Source organism: Equus caballus, chromosome 19 (genome assembly GCF_041296265.1).
Source record: "Equus caballus isolate H_3958 breed thoroughbred chromosome 19, TB-T2T, whole genome shotgun sequence".
Classification (NCBI taxonomy): domain Eukaryota; kingdom Metazoa; phylum Chordata; class Mammalia; order Perissodactyla; family Equidae; genus Equus; species Equus caballus.
Window position 1 is genome coordinate 58,093,619 of NC_091702.1, and position 18,916 is coordinate 58,112,534.

Below are 18,916 nucleotides of genomic sequence, written 5' to 3' on the forward strand. Positions count from 1 at the left end.
TCACAGAGTAGAAGAGATAGGTCATGAAAGGCAAGCAATTTGTTGACTGGCTTGGGTTTCATCCTGTGGGGAGTGGGAAGCTTTGCAAGGGTTATTAGCAGGAGAGTAGTGAAATGCCCAACTGGTTGCAGACAGTCTGCACTCTCTGATTTTAGTGGGAGCAAGGACTTAGGGAGCTGTTGCTGTAATCCAGAAGAGAGATGATAGTTTCCTGAACGAAGGCAGTGTCATAGGATGGAGAAAGTGTCAAATTTGAAAGACATTAAGGAGGTGGAATGGACTGTCTGTCTATGGGGTGAGGAGATGGGGAACTTGATCTGGGCTTTTCACTTGGGCAGCTGAAGCCTAATGGTAGAGTGATGCCATTTGTTGAACAGGAAATGCCAGAAGGAGGAGTAAGTCCGGTGAGGGAGAAGGTGTTGTGGTTTGTTTGCGAAATGCATACTTAACAGATACTAGAAATCTATCTGAAATCCATAGTTTTAAGGAATTGACCTAAACAAGGCCGGTCTTCAGGGTGGGTGGTAGGGGAATATTAAATTTTGAGGCTCTGGTGGTCTGTAATCCTTCACTGAGATTTATAGAAAAAAGTAAGCAGTGTATGTCTCTTGGGAATTTTGAGTCTTTCCCACCTATTCGCTGAAGAAAAGCCCTTCTTTCTGCAAGCTCCTTACATGAGAACTATATACCGCGAGCTGTAAAATCAACTGCTGCAGCTATGCAGCTGCCTGAGGGGCGGAGCAGGTGGTTTCCAATCTTGATAAACATTAAGATAAGTGGGAGGAGCTTTTATTCCTGAACCCCATCCAAGATCAGTTAATTCAGAATAGCTCCTGAAGATTCAATCGTGCAGCCAAGGTTGAGAACGTTGTGCAAAGAAGTCACCAAGAGTTGAATTCCCCTTGTTGAATAGTAGAGCAGTGTCAGCCTCAGTCAGAGGGAGTGCTGAACAGAGCAAATGCCTAAAGGTGGAGGAATATTCTGACACACAAGTTGAGGAGACCAGAGGACCATGTAGAGAGAAGAACTGGGAAAGTGAGATGGTGTATGCAGATATAAATCCAGAGGGTTTATAGACAGGAAGTGAATTAGGGAGAGGAGGGGGTTTATAGACAGGAAGTGAATTAGGGAGAGGAGGGACATTAGAAGTGGGCAGATGGCCAAAAAATTGTGAACCCAGAAGACTTGGATATGCTTTTTAGATATTTATTTATAGGTTATCTAGAACATTATTTACAATTTTTAAAATGTGGATTAGAGGTGTCCATTGAACCCAGAGTTGACTTAATAAATTGCTAGAAATGAATCTGTAGGAACGGAATTAGCAAATCAGTGGTTGCCTGAGGATGCGGTGGGAGTGATGGAGCATGGAAAGAAGGGACTACGAAGGGACATGAGGAGACATCTCGGGTGATGGCTTTGTTCACTGCCTTGATTATGGTGATGGTTGCACAGGTATTTACAAATGTCAAAATCGAACAAATTGTACACTTTAAACATGCAGGGTTTTTCTTTTGATATGTAAGCTTTCTCAATAAAGCTATTACCAAAAAAAAAAAAGAGAGGAAGAGAGAGAGAGAGAGATGAGCTAGAACTCATATACCCAAATGTTGAAATTCCTTTCAGAGCTAGATTACAAACTGTGCATTAAAATTAGGCTCATTAGTTTTCGTTACACCTTTAAATTTTTTTTAACAAGAGATTATATTATGTAACTTAATGATCTCTCTTAATCATCAAAATTGATTCCAAATAACTTAGCCATTTTCAAAAATCAAATGCACTTTCAAGAGGCAAATATTTGCTGCCGCTAAGAAGCACACACACACGGCTCTTATGGGAATTAACTGCTTACAAGAGAGCCTGATGAATTTCATCAGCATGGCCTGGATGGACTCTGGAATTAGTGCTTTGGTGGAAGGATATAAAGGTTGATCAGTTTGATAGAGGGGTTGTGGGGTCCGATCACCATCCACCTTCATTCCCTCCCCCTGGGAGAAAATGCCTGAAATTTAAAGGACCAGTCAGATTCCAGAACAGGGTATGTCATACTGTATACATAATTTATTAATGTGCAGATGTTTTATGTTAATTTAAAGCCTTTTGGTTGCATGATGACTTTCTCCCTGCAGTTTCTTGTGAAACTATGGCCAAGACGCCTTTCTGAGCTCCATCATTGTGCCATAACTCTGTCACTCAGTGGCTGCATTTGAGGAGGACGAATAATTATGTGAGCAGCATGACTCTCTGACAAACAAATTAAGCCCAATGTGTATTAGTAATAACTGCTTTCTCTTACAGTGGATAATGAAAACCTGCAGGGTGGGTTCATGTTGTGCTTCCTGGATGATGGATGTGGTATGAGTCCGGGTAAGTTAATTATCTAGGTACCTAACTGGCTGTTAGAGGAAACACTCTGAAAACCCATAAAATAAATAAAAATAAATTGAGCTATCTATGCAAAAACAGGTATGGGGCTGTTAGGGAAATAAACCCCACGCTTCACACATTGTTGAACTTTTGAGATTTAAATATTCCCGTTGACAGAGTAAATTCATTGTATTCATGTAAACCAAGACAAAAAGTGAGTGTAAATAAATATTGCTGAAAGAATGAAAGGCAGAAGGTACCAATTCCTTGTAAGAGAAAGCATCTGGGAACAAGGGAAACAAACAGTCACTGGATGGACTCAGATAATTTTCAGCCCTCCCTTCTGGTACTGCTTGCAGGAGCCCTGAAGCAGTTTCCTCTGCCCTTAGGCTATTTGTAATTTTCTGCTTAACCTTGAGGTAGAGGTCACCTCTCTTTGCTTTTAGCGGTTTGTGTTTTTTCTCTGCGTGTTCAAAGGTTTAATTGCTTCAGTTGAACGTTCCCATTGTCTCCAACACATTGCATGGCTTATCTTTGTATCATCAAGGCTGGCAAAAAGGCAGCACATAATAGGTGCACAAAACCTCTTTGCTGTGGAGTTGAAATGTTATTCTCTCTGATAAGGGCTTTGAGTTATTTAGGATAGCTTATCTCTGAATTCTTATAATGCTTGTCTGTGTCCCACAAGCCAAGGGTTGTGACCACTAGGTTTAAAAAATGGTGAGGGAGTTCAAGTCATATGGAACTGTTCTGGTCATTTCTACACCAGAGGGAAGAGAGTCTCGCTGGTACTGATTGAAGCTAAGAATACAAAGTCAAGCAATTACCTTCTTCTGAGTCTCTGAAGTTCCCCCGTGGTCTGAAGGGTCAAAGAACTTACCAGCAAGTGTAGAAAATGGACACATATCTTACTCAGTTCTTGTTCTGCCTTTGTTTGGATCATTTTGATTTTTCCACGTCATTTTGATTAAAAAGTATTGTTGGTTCCTTAGTGCTTAACTAAAGAAGAGGAAGACTAGAGTTTGTGAGAAAACCACGCTGAAAAAGGTTTCATTTTTTACTTCTAGGCTGAATGTTAAGTTCATTTTCTTGAATTTTAAAAATAAATACCAGAATATGTGATATATTCAAGGCACTTCTTTAGAAAAAGAAGCAACTTCTTTTAAGTGGGTCCAGAAACAAAATGATCAAAACACAGACAAATGACAAATATTTAGATCTTCAGAAGGAACTCACGCTTCAACTGACATATAGAGTAGTATTTTTAAAAAGCCCACTAGTGTTGAGAGTGCAAGTCTTTATTGATATTGATTGGAAATTAAGTAATAAATTAGAAGGAAGAATTTGTCCGCCAACTGAAAATAGAATTTATCTGTTGTCCAAACTGAGCTAGATGAATCTTGACACATGGAAGGTGACTACAGAAATTTCCAAACTCTTTTCACCTCCAGTCTTATCCCATTACAGTCCATTCCCCATACAGAAATCCTGAGTGGATTTTTTTCCTTTAATATAAATCAAATAGCATTCTCCTGCTTAAAACTCTTAGCAGTTTTCCATTACTTTAGAATAAAATTCATACCCCCAGTAATGTTTCCAATTTCTTCAATTATTGGACCTCTGTCCACCCCTGACCTTTTCTCCTTCTGCTCACTTCCTTGCTCCTAGCGCTCCAGCCACAACTGCTGGCCCCTCCTAGTTTGAATCTCATCTCAGGTGTCACCTTCTGAAAGAGGCCTTCCCTGATCATTCTGTGTGCAGGCCACACTCCTGTTAATTCTCTATCACGTTACCCTGGTTTTGTTTCTTTCACTTAACACTCTCAGAAATGATCTTGTTTGTCTACTTCTTTCAGTCTGTTTCTCCTACCATGACATCAAGTTGTTGAGGGCAGGGGTCATGTCTGTCCTATTCAGTGTTGTGTCCCTGTACCCAGAACTCTGGCCACCATAGGTGGGAGTCTGTGTGGTTTGTGATGAAAACCATGGGATTTGGTCTTTGATAATTCTAGGTTGTAATCCTGGTGGTAGCTTTTATCAGCTGTGTGACATTGGGCAGGTTACCTAAACTCTTTAAACTTAAATTTCCTCATCTGTAAGATGTGGATCATAATAATATCTTCCTTTGTAGGTTTGTTCTAAATATTTAATAGACAGTGTATGTAAAATATATAATATAGTACCTAGCACATACTAAACAGTCCATAAATGGTAACTAATGTTGTCATTATGGATACCCTCACCTAATACTCAAACCCTTGTAAGAACATGTGATAGAACGTCCAGTTAGCTTCTGACATGAACAGTGTCTGGTAGCGTTTACACACCCCATACCAGGTGCCACTGAATGGCAGGCCCGCAGAGTGACACAGCGTACTCTGGACAATCCTAGACCATGAATTCAGGTAGGCCAATTGGGAGACCTATTTCTATCTTTTCCTGTTTCCCTGGGAGCATTCCTGTTTCTGGCGGTATGTATTTTCTGAAGTGCTGAGGAGTCTTTTCTAGAATTCCAGAATGCCCTGGAGAGATCAGGAGAATAACGCTGAAAGTCTGAAACAAGTAGCCCTTCCTTCCCCAGGTTGTATCAAGCCAGAAGCCGTTCTTGTCTTCTCAGTCTCACATGGGGCTGGATAAGGGCCAAAACATGGAAAATTACTAGTAGTACAAATATGTATATATTTAACACTAATTTATTAGCATTTATCAAGTGCCATGTGTCATGTTCAGGGTTTCATAAATGCATCATCTCATTTCATTTATTTCATTTATCTTCATCAACAACTCTGTGATGTAAGTATCAGTTGTTCCTTTTAGAGACAAGGAAATTAAGACTCAGTTTTAAACTCTTGTTTACCCAAAGTCACATGGCTTGGTCTGTCTGACCTTCAGTATAAGGCCATTAAGATCCTGGTCAGAGGTTATGCAGCCTGACAAGAATCCTTGTTGCTGAGCTGACCCAAGAGGTATGGATTTGTCTTAATGTCTTCAGACATTGCGACGTCCTGACAGCTGGACCACTGGCCACAGTCCATGACTCGTAATTTCTAACCAGTTTAAACATCTCTGTCAATTACAGAGGAAGCTTCAAATATTATTTACTTTGGAACATCCAAGAAACTGTTATCGACCTTGAAATTCATTGGGCAGTATGGCAATGGTCTTAAAAGGTGAGAAATCTTTTTTCCATGAAGGCATATATTATCGCTGTTGGAAACAATATTTAGTTAAAGGCAATCTTATACCAAATGATTCAAGTTTGTAAAACTTAAAAAAGAATATAAACTTGAGAGTGCCACCTTGTTTTGGAATCTCCATACCCATAACTGACTTGGATCTTTACAATCTTTTTAAATTTAATTCTCAAATAGATCATAGAGACTCCACTTTCGGGATTGCTGTGCTTACGAGCTTCATCGCATGTCTGTGTTCTATTGTTTCTCAAAGCATCTTTGAGCGTAGGTGTTACATGTGTCCACAGCTTATTTTATTAGTGTGCCTCGCTGAAAGACAGGACTCAAGACTGCCTTCACCTGTGTGGCAACTGCCAGGGGCAGATGATTGTTCTTCCTTGAGCCCCAGACAGCACCTTATCTCCAGTAGTCATGTCTCAGGCAAGAGTAGGGGGCTGGATTAGTTCAAATCCATCTGCTCTACTTTGAGGGAAAAAATTAATACTTGTACCTTTTTGGTGACAGGTCAGCAAAGCAGTGGAGTTGTTTCTATGAAAAGAGCAACCCATTGCCGGACACAGTATCTTGCCCTCCTGTTCCTTCTTTTCTAGTATTTGAGATGTAAACTGTCGTGTCCTTGGTTTTTAATGCAGTGGATCCATGAGGATTGGAAAAGACTTTATTCTTTTTACAAAGAAGGAAGAAACGATGACCTGCGTGTTTTTTTCTCAGACATTCTGTGAAAGAGAAGGTCTGAGTGAGGTAAGAGTTGAGATTTTCCTTTGGTTTCCATGGTAATGGTGCTGTTTTCATTTACTGTCTCAGGAGGTAAAGTCTATAATGGGTCCTTTCTGATTCTGATTTAGAAATTTAGGAATATGTTTGGGAAATGGAGAGAGGCTGGCTGGATATTCTGGGGTCATCGGAGGCCTGTTCTGTTGACTCTTTCTTGAGTGGGTTTTTAACTCCTGGGCAGTTTTCAGAACTTTATTTTTGTTATCCATGTTCCCAAATCTCCCAGATAAAGAAGCTCCCTTTGGTTCAAGAAGCTTTTTGGAAGAAGCTTGGAGATCATTTCCACCATTTGTACCATAAATGGATTACCATTTTATTTTATTTATTTTTTACTTTATTGGGGTCATAAAGATTTATAGCATGTAATTTCAGGTGTACATTATTATTTATCAGTTTCTGTATAGACTGCATTGTGCTCACCACTAATAGTCTAATTTTTATCTGTCACCATACATATGTGCCCCTTTACGCATTTCTCCCACCTCCTCCTACCCCCTTGACCTGTGGTAACCACTGATCTGTTCTCCTTATCCATGTGTTTATCTTCCACATGTGAGTAAAGTCATGTGGTGTTTGTCTTGCTTTGTCTGTCTTATTTCGCTTAACATAATACTCTCAAGGTCCATCCATTTTGTTACAAATGGGATGATTTTGTCTTTTTTATGACTGAGTAGTATTCCATTGTATACATGTACCACATCTTCTTTATCTGTTAATCTGTAGAAGGGCACTTGGGTTGCTTCCACATCTTGTCTATTGTGAATAATGCTGCAGTCAACATATGGGTGCATAAATATCTTTGAATTGTTGATTTCATGTTCTTTGGATAAACACCCAGTAGTGGGATAGCTGGGTCATATAGTATCTCTATTTTTAATTTTTTGAGAAATCTCCATACTGTTTTCCATAGTGGCTGCACTAGTTTGCGTTCCCACTAGCAGTGTATGAGGGATCCCTTTTCTCCACATCCTCTCCAACATTTGTTATTTTTTTCTCTCTTTTTTTTTGGGGGGGGGGGAGATGAGCCCTGAGCTAACATCTGCTGCCAGTTCTCCTCTTTTTGCTGAGGAAGACTGGCCCTGAGCTAACATCCATGCACATCTTCCTCCGCTTTATGTGTGGGATGCCTCCAACAGCATGGCTTGCCAAGTGGTGCCATGTCTGCACCCAGGATCCAAACTGGCAAACCCTGGGCTGCTGAAGCAGAACATGCAAACTTAACTGCTGTGCCTCGGGGCTGGCCCCCAACAATTGTTATTTTTTGTCTTGCTAATTACAGCCATTCTGACAGGTGTAAGGTGATATCTCATTGTAGTTTTAATGTGCATTTCCCTAATAATTAGTGATGTTGAACATCTTTTCATGTGCCTGTTGGCCATCTATGTGTCGTCTTTGGAAAAATGTCTGTTCATATTCTCTGCCCATTTTTTGATTGGATTGTTTGTTGTTTTGTTGTTGAGTTGTGTGAGTTCTTTATATATTCTGAAAATTAACCCCTTGTTGGATATATGCTTTGCAAATATTTTCTCCCCCATTTGGTGGGTTGTCTTTTCATTTTTTTTCTTTTTTTTTTTTTTTTAATTAATGTTATGATAGATTACAACCTTGTGAGATTTCAGTTGTACATTTTTGTTAGTCATGTTGTGGGTACACCACTTCCCCCTCTGTGCCCTCCCCCCACCCCCCCTTTTCCCTGGTAACCACCGATCAGATCTCCTTATCAATATACTAATTTCCACTTATGAGTGGAGTCATATAGAGTTCGTCTTTCTCTGACTGGCTTATTTCGCTTAACATAATACCCTCGAGGTCCATCCATGTTGTTGTGAATGGGCCAATTTTGTCTTTTTTTATGGCTGAGTAGTATTCCATTGTGTATATATACCACATCTTCTTTATCCAATCATCAGTTTCTGGGCATGTAGGCTGGTTCCACGTCTTGGCTATTGTAAATAATGCTGCAATGAACATAGGGGTGCAACGGACTCTTGAGATTTCTGATATCAGGTTCTTAGGATAGATACCCAGTAATGGGATGGCTGGGTCATAGGGTATTTCTATTTTTAACTTTTTGAGAAGTCTCCATACTGTTTTCCATAGTGGCTGTACCAGTTTGCATTCCCACCAACAGTGTATGAGGGTTCCTTTTTCTCCACAACCTCTCCAACATTTGTCACTCTTGGTTTTGGATGTTTTTGCCAATCTAACGGGTGTAAGGTGATATCTTAGTGTAGTTTTGATTTGCATTTCCCTGATGATTAGCGATGATGAGCATCTTTTCATGTGTCTGTTGGCCATATTCATATCTTCTTTTGAGAAATGTCTGTTCATGTCCTCTGCCCATTTTTTGATCGGGTTGTTTGTTTTTTTGTTGTTAAGCAGTGTGAGTTCTTTGTATATTATGGAGATTAACCCTTTGTCGGATAAGTGGCTTGTAAATATTTTTTCCCAATTAGTGAGCTGTTTTTTTGTTTCAATCCTGTTTTCCCTTGCCTTGAAGAAGCTCTTTAGTCTGATGAAGTCCCATTTGTTTGTTCTTTCTATTGTTTCCCTCAACTGAGGAGTTACAGTGTCCGAAAAGATTCTTTTGAAACTGATGTCAAAGAGTGTACTGCCTATATTTTCTTCCAAAGGACTTATTGTCTCAGGCCTAATCTTTAGGTCTTTGATCCATTTTGAGTTTATTTTGGTGTGTGGTGAAAAAGACTGGTCAATTTTCAATCTTTTGCATGTGGCTGTCCAGATTTCCCAGCACCATTTGTTGAAGAGACTTTCTTTTCTCCATTGTAGGCCCTCTGCTCCTTTATCGAAGATTAGCTGTCCATAGATGTGTGGTTTTATCTCTGGGCTTTCAATTCTGTTCCATTGATCTGTGGACCTGTTTTTGTACCAGTACCATGCTGTTTTGATCACTGTAGCTTTGTAGTATGTTTTGAAATCGGGGATTGTGATTCCGCCGGCTTTGTTTTTCTTGCTCAGGATTGCTTTAGCAATTCGCGGTCTTTTGTTGCCCCATATGAATTTTAGGATTGTTTGTTCAATTTCTGTGAAGAATGTTCTTGGGATTCTGATTGGGATAGCATGTTTTTTCATTTTGTACCTGGTTTCCTTTGCCTCTCAGTGGCTTTTTAGTCTGATGTAGTCCCATTTGTTTATTTTTTCTTTTGTTTCCCTTGCCTGAGTAGATATGATATTTGGAAAGATGCTGCTAAGACAGCTGTCAAGAGTGTACTGCCTATATTTTCTTCTAGGAGTTTTATGGTTTCAGATTTTACATTTGAGTTTTTAACCCATTTTGAGTTCAGTTGTGTATGGTGTAAGATAATGGTCTACTTTCATTCTTTTGCACATGGCTGTGCAGTTTTCCCAACACCGTTTATTGAAGAGACTTTCCTTTCTCCATTGTATCTTCTTGGCTCCTTTGTCGAAGATTAGCTGTCCATAGAATGTGCTTTTATTTCTGGGCTCTCAATTTTGTTCCATTGATCTGTGTGTCTGTTTTTCATGCCCGTACCATGCTGTTTTGATCACTGTAGTTTTGTAGTATATTTTGAAGTTAGGGATTGTGATGCTTCCAGCTTTGTTCTTTTTTCTCAGATTTGCTTTGGCTTTTTTGGGCCATTTGTTGTTCTATATAAATTTTAGGATTCTTTGTTCCATTTCCATGAAGAACGTCATTGGGATTCTGATTGGGATTACACTGAATCTGTAGATTGCTTTGGGCAGTATGGCCGTTTTAACTATGCTTATTCTTCCGACCCATGAACATGGTATCTTTCCAAGTCGTAATGTCTTCTTTGATTTCTTTCAACAATGTCTTACAGTTTTCAGTGTATAGGTCTTTCACCTCCTTGGTTAAGTTTATTCCTAGATGTTTTATTCTTTTTGTTGTGATTGTAAATGCAATTGTATTCTTGAACTCTCTTTCTGCTAGTTCATTACTAGTGTATAGAAATGCAACTGATTTTTGGAAGTTAATTTTGTGCCCTGCAACTTTGCTGTAGTTGATTATTTCTAATAGTTTTCCAGTAGATTATTTCAAGTTTTCTATATATAGAATCATGTCTTCCATAAACAGCAAGAGTGTCACTTCTTCCTTTCCAATTTGCATACCTTTTATTTCTTTTTCTTGCCTAGTTGCTCTGGCCAAAACCTCCAGTACTATGTTGAATAGGAGTGGCAAGAGTGGGCACCCTTATCTTGTTCCTGTTCTCAGAGGGTTGTTCACCATTCAGTATGATATTGGCTGTGGATTTGTCATATGTTTTATTTTGAAGTACTTTCCTTTATTATGTTGAGGTACTTTCCTTCTCTACCTATTTTATTAAGAGTTTTTTTTTATCATAAATGGATGTTGGATCTTGTCAAATGCTGTCTGTCTATTGAGATGATCATGTGATTTTTATTCCTTATTTTGTTAATGTAGTGTATCACATCGATTGATTTGCAGATATTGAGCCATCCCTGTGTCCCTGGTACAAATCCCACTTGATCATGGTGTATGATCCTTTTAATGTATTGCTGTGTTCGGTTTGCCAATATTTTGTTGAGGATTTTTGCACCTATGTTCATCAGCAATATTGGCCTGTAATTTTCCTTCTTTGTGTTGTCCTTGTCTGGTTTGGGGATCAGGGTAGTGTTGGCCTCATAGAATGAGTTAGGAAGCATCACATAATCTTCATTTTTTTGGAATAGTTTGAGGAGGATAGGTATTAAATCTTATTTGAATGTTTTGTGGAATTCTCCAGAGAAGCCACCTGGTCCTGGACTTTTGTTTTTTGGGGGGTTTTTGATTACTGTTTGAATCTCTTAACTTGTGCTTGGTCTATTCAGATTCTCTATTTTTTTCTTGATTTCAATTTTGGGTGGTTGTGTGAATCGAGGAATTTATCCATTTCTTCTCGGTTATCCAATTTGTTGGCATATAGTTTTTCATAGTATTCTCTTGTAATCCTTTATATTTCTGTGGTATTTGTTGTAATTTCTCCCCTTTCATTTTTTATTTTATTTATTTGAGCCTTCTCTTTTTCTTAGTGAGTCTAAGTAAGGGTTTGTCAATTCTGTTTATCTTCTCAAAAAACCAGTTCTTAGTTTCATTGATCCTTTCTGTTATTTTTAAGTCTCTATTTCATTTATTTCTGCTCTAATTTTTATTATTTCCCTCTTTCTGCTGACTCTGGCCTTCTTTTGTTCCACTTTTTCTAGTTCTGTTAGGTATAGTTTAGATTACTTATTTGAGATTTTTCATGTTTGTTGAGGTGGGCCTATATTGCTATAAATTTCCCTCTCAGTACTGCTTTTGCTGCATCCCATAAGAGTTGTTTATGTTGTGTTTGCATTTCATTTTTCTGCAGGTATTTTTGATTTCTTCATTGATCCAATGGTTGTTCAGAAGCATGTTGTTTAGTCTCTACATATTTGTGACTTTCCCAGCTTTTTTCTTGTAGTTAATTTCTAGTTTCATATCATTGTGGTTGGAAGAGATGCTTGATATGATTTCACTCTTCTTACATTTATTGAGGCTTGCCTTGTTTTCTAGCATATGTTCTGTCTTTGAGAATGTTCCATGTGTGCTTGAGAAGAATGTGTATTCTGCTCTTTTTGGGTGGACTGTTCTATATATGTCCATCTGGTATAGTGTTTCATTTCATCCACTATTTCCTTGTTGACTTTCTGCTTGGATGATCTATCCCTTGATGTAAGTGGGGTGTTGAGGTCCCTTACTATTATTGTGTTGCTGTCAATTTCTCCCTTTAGCTCTGTTAATAGTTGCTTTATATCCTTTGGTACTCCTGTGTTAAGTGCATATATATTCATAAGCATTATGTCCTCTTGGTGGAGTGTCCCTTTTATCATTATATATTGCCCCTCTTTGTCTCTCATCATCTTTTTTATCTTGAAGTCTGTTTTGTCTGATATAAGTAAGGCAACAGTTGCTTTCTTTTGCTTGCCATTTGCTTGGAATGTCATCTTCCATCTCTTCACTCTGAGGCTGTGTTTGTCTTTAGAGCTGAGATGTGTTTCCTGGAGGGAGCTTATTGTTGGGTCTTGTTTTTTAATCTGTCCAGGCACTCTGTGTCTTTTGATTGGAGAATTCTATCCTTTTATATTTAGAGTGATTATTGATATATGAGGGCTTCATACTGCCATTTTATCTCTTGTTATCCAGTTGTTGTGTATTTCCCTTGTATTTCTGACTGCCATTTCAGTTTGTTGATTTTCTATGATGGTTTTCTCAATTTTTTCTTTATTTATGATTTGTGGCTCTACTCTGATTTTTTGGTTAATGGTTACAATGAAGTTTGTATAAAAGGTCTCACAGATGAGATAGTCCATTTTCTGATAGCCTCTTATCTCCATTAGCCTAAGCAGGTTCCATCCCTTTCCTCTTCTTGTGAGTTATTGTTGTCACAAATTATTCTTTTTTTCTGTTGTGAGTTTGTGACTAAATTGAAGTGTCTGTAGTTATTTTTGATGCTTTCCTTCCCTTTTTCTTTTAGTCAGGATGTCTATTACCATCCTCTGCTCTACCAGCTGAGCTATCAAAGGGACAGACCCCTCTATGTTTTGTTGTAATTACTTGTTCACTAACCCATTCTGATATAGAGCTGCAGTTTTCTGATTCTATCTGTTTGTTTTTCTCCTTGCTCAAGGTTTTGTAAACCTTTGCTTTTTCATTTCAGATGGGAAGGCTCCTTTCAATGTTTCTTGTAAGGCAGGCCTAGGGGCAGTTACGTCCTCAGCTTTTGTTTATCCTGGAAAGCTTTTATTTCTCCATCGTATCTGAAGGATACTTTTGCTGGATAGCATATTCTTGGCTGAAAGTTTTTGTCTTTCAGTATTTTGAACATATCATTCCATTCTCTCCCAGCCTCTAAGGTTTCTACTGAGGAATCTGTTGAAAGCCTGATAGGGTTTCCTTTGTAGGTTATTTTCTTCTGTCTTGCGGCCCTTAATATTTTTTCTTTGTCATTGACTTTTGCCAGGTTTTCTATTATATGCCTTGGAGAAGGTCTTTTTGCATTGATGTATTTAGGAGTTCTATTGGCTTCATGTACTTGTAAATCTAGTTTCTTACCCCGATTTGGGAAGTCCTCAGGTATTATGTCTTTGAACAAGCTCTCTGCTCCTCTCTGCCTGTCTTCTCCCTCTGGAATACCTGTAATCCTTATGTTGTGTTTCTTAATGGAGTCAGATATTTCTTGAAGAATTTCTTCATTTTTTAAAGATCTTAGTTCTCTCTTCTCCTTCACCTGAAGTATTTCTAGATTTTTATCTTCTGGTCACTTATTCTCTCCTCCATAAGGTCAGCTCTGTTTCTTATGATTTTCAGATTATTTTTTCACTCATTAATTGTGTTCTTCATATCCAGAATTTCTGTATAGTTTTTTTTAAGGGCTTCAGTCTCTTTGGTGAGTATTCCTTCTGCTCATTAATTTTATTCCTGAGCTCATTAAACTGTCTTTCTGAGTTTTCTTGTAACTCATTGACTCTCTTTATAACTATTTTGAATTCTCTGTCATTTAGGTTGTAAATTTCTGTGACTTCAGGATTGTCATTTTCTTTCTGCTCTGGAGTGTTACTGTAGTTCTTCATGGTGTTTGGTGAATTGATCCTTTGCTGGCACACTTGTGGTAGTATCAGGTTGCAGATTCCACCTGCCACTGCTGAGGTGGGAGGCAGGAGCTGTGTTCTCTGGTCCCACTCCTTTGCTGGAAGTTGTGCTGGTAGGACTGCTCTACCTTTGTGTGGCCTGGCCACAGTTGCTTGGTGGCATGCAGTTGCATGATGGGTCGTGCACACATGTGCAGGTGGGGCCTTTGTGCTCCACTGGCCGGTCACTCTCATGCAGGTGAGACTGCTGCTCTTGGCAGGGTACCAACTGAGCTGCTGCACTAGGCAGGAGGGGAGGGGCACTTTTTTTCACACATAGGCCGACTCTGCACTTGTGGGCAGCTTGGCTGAGCTGCTGCGTTTGGTGGGCGAGGCTCCCTCACTGGGGGTGATCTGCCACCACTCCGTGGGGAGCATTTCCACCAGCGGGGCTGCTGAGGCATGGTGGGCAGTCCTGCGGGCCAGGCCACCACTCCGAAAGCATTCGTTTGCAGGCCGGGCTGCCCCTACCTTCTCTTATAGTCGCACTGGCTGTCTGTGAGGACCCGAGACCTGGATTGCCGTCACCAGGGAGGAGGAGGGCTGCACTCACCCAGTTCCACTGCTTCCCAGGGATTCAGTCCAGCCACCTTCAGGTGTATGACTGTATGGATCTCTCAGGCATCCTATTGTGCTATGAAGGGAATCCTGTGTTGGTTAATGAATCTCTGTCTAGTTGTAACTTAGAGGAGAGAAACAAAGGGAACAACTCACTCTGCCATGATGCTAATGTCACTCTGGATTATCATTTTAAAAATAAATAGAATATTGTATTCAAAGACTTGGGACACAAAATATAAAGAAATTGTAGGTGAAATAGACTTAAACTTAAAACTATAACTCTAGTGACTATAATTCCAATTCATTTGATGACCCAAAACATTTTATTAATTTGCAGTATCTAAGTTATAGTATTATGAACATCGGTTATAATTCAATACAGCAATTACAGATGAGGAACTGCTCTCTGCCTGGCGTGGACAGACCCTGTGGAAGGCAGAAAACACGGAGAAGACCATCTGACCATCAAACTGTTTTCAGCCTTGTCACAAAATAAGACAGACGTATATGAATTGGATAAATAACAAAATGAAGTTGTTTAAAAAGAGTGCTGTTCAATGGCTATGTGTTCCTGCTCTTATAAATTGTCAAGAGCAATGATGTGGATGGAGAGATTAGAGAGCCTTAAGTGGTCAATGAGGGTTTTATGGAGAGAGTACAACTTGCAGCTGGAAAGGTTGGTATGTGGAGAGCAGTGGCATGCAGCGAGTCTCCAACCTGGAGATGAGTGTGGGGTTTGGAGGGACAGTGTGGAGATGTGAGACTGTCCACCAGGAGCTCAGCAATCCCATTGCCAGCAGTGGAGTGGGCCTGGATAACAGAAACAATTTATAGGCAACAGGGACTAGCTGAGTGGGATTCTGACATGAGGAAAAGTGATGCTTTAAGTATTTATGTTGCACTTTATGTATGTAAAGGGCATGGGTAATTGGGCTAAAGCTGAGGTTATAGTTTTCTTAAAATGGGCCATTTCCTATTTTCTTCTTATAACTAAAAGTGGCAACCCTTGCCCCTTTCCACTTCCACAGAGATAATCTCTTTCAACAATATTAGCTTATTTTCTTGATGTTTTCCTGATATCACTATGGGGTGCTATATTGTTGCTTCTTGATTTGATTTGGGCATTATCTATTAACCTCCCACTGTGAAAGAGGAGGATTCATCTATTTTTTTCTCTGCTCCTATCATACATACACACCCTTCTAATTCTCTACCCTCAACATAGCTTGATTGTAATTTTGGTTATGCCAATATTTAGTATTTGCATTATAAGACTGTATAAACATTATTCACAATAATGCCATGTCATAAACTATGATTTTTTCCTTTTCCTGCACAGCTGTTTATTTTCCCTGGAATTAATAATCATCTGCTTAGTGTTCTATTTACTTATCACTGTCACTGAGTATTTGCTTGGTCTTCTATGTCTTTGTCATTATGTTATTCCCAGTCTCAAACTGCTCTCTTATCATTTCCGCCTTCCTGAAGAATTCTGCTCCAGAGTCTTCTCATGTGCTGCAGCTCACCCTCCTGCTTTTCACGGGTGGCGTTCAGCTGCCATCTGGGATCTGCCCCTGCCATGATCCTGGCGAATCTCTTCACTTCTCTTCTGTGTCAAATCTCAGATCCTAAATCTCGTATATTCCTTTGTAGCTTGCTCCTTCTTCTTGGTGTTACATAATCTCCAGTAGCTTTCTTAGCAAAGTTGCGTAAGAGGTAAAATATTTTGAAATCTCACATGAATGAAGATCTTTTTAGCTTGCTCACACACTTAACGATAGTTTGGCTTGGTGTTATTTCTTGTTTGGAATTCATCTTCCTTCAGAATTTTGAAGGCATTGCTCCGTTATCTTCTAATGTCTGGTATTACTGAGAAGTCCAAACCCATTTTAATTCCTGAACCTTGTATGTGACCCATTCTTTTACTTTTCCCCCTCTTTTTGAAAATCAGTAGAATCTCCTTTGTCCCCAGTGTTCTGATTTCAATGTTTTGCCTTTGAATGGGTCTGTTTACATCCATTGTGCTGGGCTCTTGTTGGATGTTTTCAGTCTGGAAACTCATGTCCTTCAATTCTGGAATATTTTCCTGTAACATTTGATGGTTTTCTTCCATCCGTATTCTTTGTTCTTCTTTTGCAACTCCTTTCTTAGCTCTTGGACTTCTGGAATTCTTTCTTTGATATTCCTATCTTTTCTCTCCTATTTTCTGACCTTCGTATTTCTGTTTTGTTTTCTGGGTGATTTTCTAACATTTAGCTTCCACCTCTTTTATAGAGACTTTATTTTTACTAATCATATTCTTAATTTCCAACAAGTCTTTTTTGTTCTCTTTTTTTCATGGATGCCATATTTCCTCTTACAACTCTGAAGATATTAACAGTGATTGATTTTTCCCCCCTCAAATTTTCATCTTCCTCTTATGGTTTTTGTTTCCAGTGAGTTGCTGTGTTTATGCCTGTTTATCTGGTCTCTACTATCACATTAGATGCTTTTCTTAGATGGCAATTGATCCTAAATAATTTAAACATTAGTCCAATAAAATGGTGATTGAAAGCCCTGAGAGAGTGGGTGGAGCTTAGCAGCTGTGAGTGTTACCAATAATGAGGTCTAGCTGGGCTGTTTTACTGCCAAGCCCTCAACGTAATTCTCTTTATGTCTTTCCTTCTGGGCTGGTCAGATTTCTCAGGCTTCTGCCTGCAGGCCTAGCTGCCAGCTTTCTGGGAGCCAAATGGAGAAGAGATCTGGGTTCTCAGCCTCCACTGTGCCTACTTTCACTTAATCCCTCTCATCTCAGTAAGATCCCCCGACAACTGTGCCTGTCCTCTAACCCAGAAATACTTTATTCCACTCTTTCCGGAGAATAAGCTTCCGGTCCCTGTGGAGGTGGGGGAGGAGCTATTGCCAGATGGAGATCTAGATGCTACCTCTAGCTCTCTTCTTCCTTTTACCCCACTTCCAGAATTAATTCATGCCATCAATTTACGAACCTTCTAGGGGATTCTGAATTGTAGATCAGGCTGGTTCTTCTCTTGTCTGGTTTGGGCTTTGGATTGGTTTTCATAGATCAGCTGTCATCTACTTTTCAACTTCTAAAATGCTGATACTGTGTTTCCTCTGCGTTCTACCCATATTTCAATAGGGAGCTGAGATAGGGTCCATCTGTCCCCACAATCCACAGTGGAGCATTTTGGAATAAAAGTCTGAGGGTATGTATTTGTTATGTGTCTCTTCCTTATAAAACCAGAATACAGGGGGAAATAAACTTTTGACTTTGTATTATATAGTTTGGCTGGATGAAGAATGGACTGAATTAGGGTCAGACAAAAGGTTGATTTGTGTATTTCATAGTAGAATGATGTGTGTTTTTTTTATAGGTTGTGGTTCCAATACCTTCATGGTTAACAAGAACCAGAGAATCTGTCACAGATGATCCTCAAAAATTCTCAACAGAATTGTCTATAATTTATAAGTACTCCCCGTTTAAAACTGAAGCTGAATTGATGAAGCAGTTTGATGTGATCTATGGGAAATGTGGTAAGATCATCAAAACTCAGAAATTTTGATGAAAGTATTCGTTTGCCATGTCTCATGAAAAACACTATAAATATGTTTTCATATTTTTTCTATTTATAATGTCATGTGGAATCTCACATGGAGTAGTTGTTCATTTTATCCATTTAAGTCTTGTCTTAAGAGAATCCAAACATGAATGACTCTTAAGTCCCTGACACTGGGAGAAAGGTTTGTACTTGCATGAGCTTGGTGAAATTGGATGAGAGAGGATGGTACAGGCTGTGACCACAGGGCCTCCATGCTCCCTGCATCAGAGAGCAAAGTTTGGAGGTGCTTATCGCAGCCTCTCAGATGAGATGATCCCAGATTTCTAAGAGAGTTAACAACTTATAAAGTAAGGAATCCAGGCTTCTGGGCCAGTCTTTCTCTAGACTTCCACCACTTTTCATATCTAAAAGCAAAAACAACCCTACTCTGGAGAACGCCATGTGCATTTTGCTTTTTGCAACTCCTTAATTTATATAATGTTTATAGTGAAATTCTTCAAATTTTCTTCTCTAACCTGTGGCATTTTGTTTAAAGTGGTGTTTTACATCATCCTTTTCCCTTTCTCATAGTGGAAAAGTAGTGACAAATAAATATTCATTTTATTAACATATACATGATATACTTTAAGGACAGTTAATGTAATCTCTTAGTTGACTTCTAGTTGTGAAATATTTGTATAAATACTAATGAAGGGTGTGCTATTTCCTGCATACTCCTCTAAATGCTTCATAAAAATTAACTCACTTACTCCTCAAGACAATGCTTTGTTTTATAAAAGTATCTCATGAAGTCCATTGTACAGAT

At 39.1% G+C, this 18,916-nt stretch overlaps 1 protein-coding gene across 1 annotated transcript in view; it reads left to right on the top strand.

Moving 5' to 3' along the window:
* The window catches only part of MORC1 (MORC family CW-type zinc finger 1), a 168,046-nt gene that overhangs the window by 10,757 nt on the left and 138,373 nt on the right, over positions 1-18,916 (top strand). Inside the window, exons 4-7 of the mRNA XM_023623810.2 lie at positions 2,302-2,370; positions 5,449-5,539; positions 6,196-6,304; positions 17,926-18,085. Coding sequence (XP_023479578.1) covers positions 2,302-2,370; positions 5,449-5,539; positions 6,196-6,304; positions 17,926-18,085 — 429 coding nt within the window. The remainder of the gene's footprint in view (positions 1-2,301; positions 2,371-5,448; positions 5,540-6,195; positions 6,305-17,925; positions 18,086-18,916) is intronic.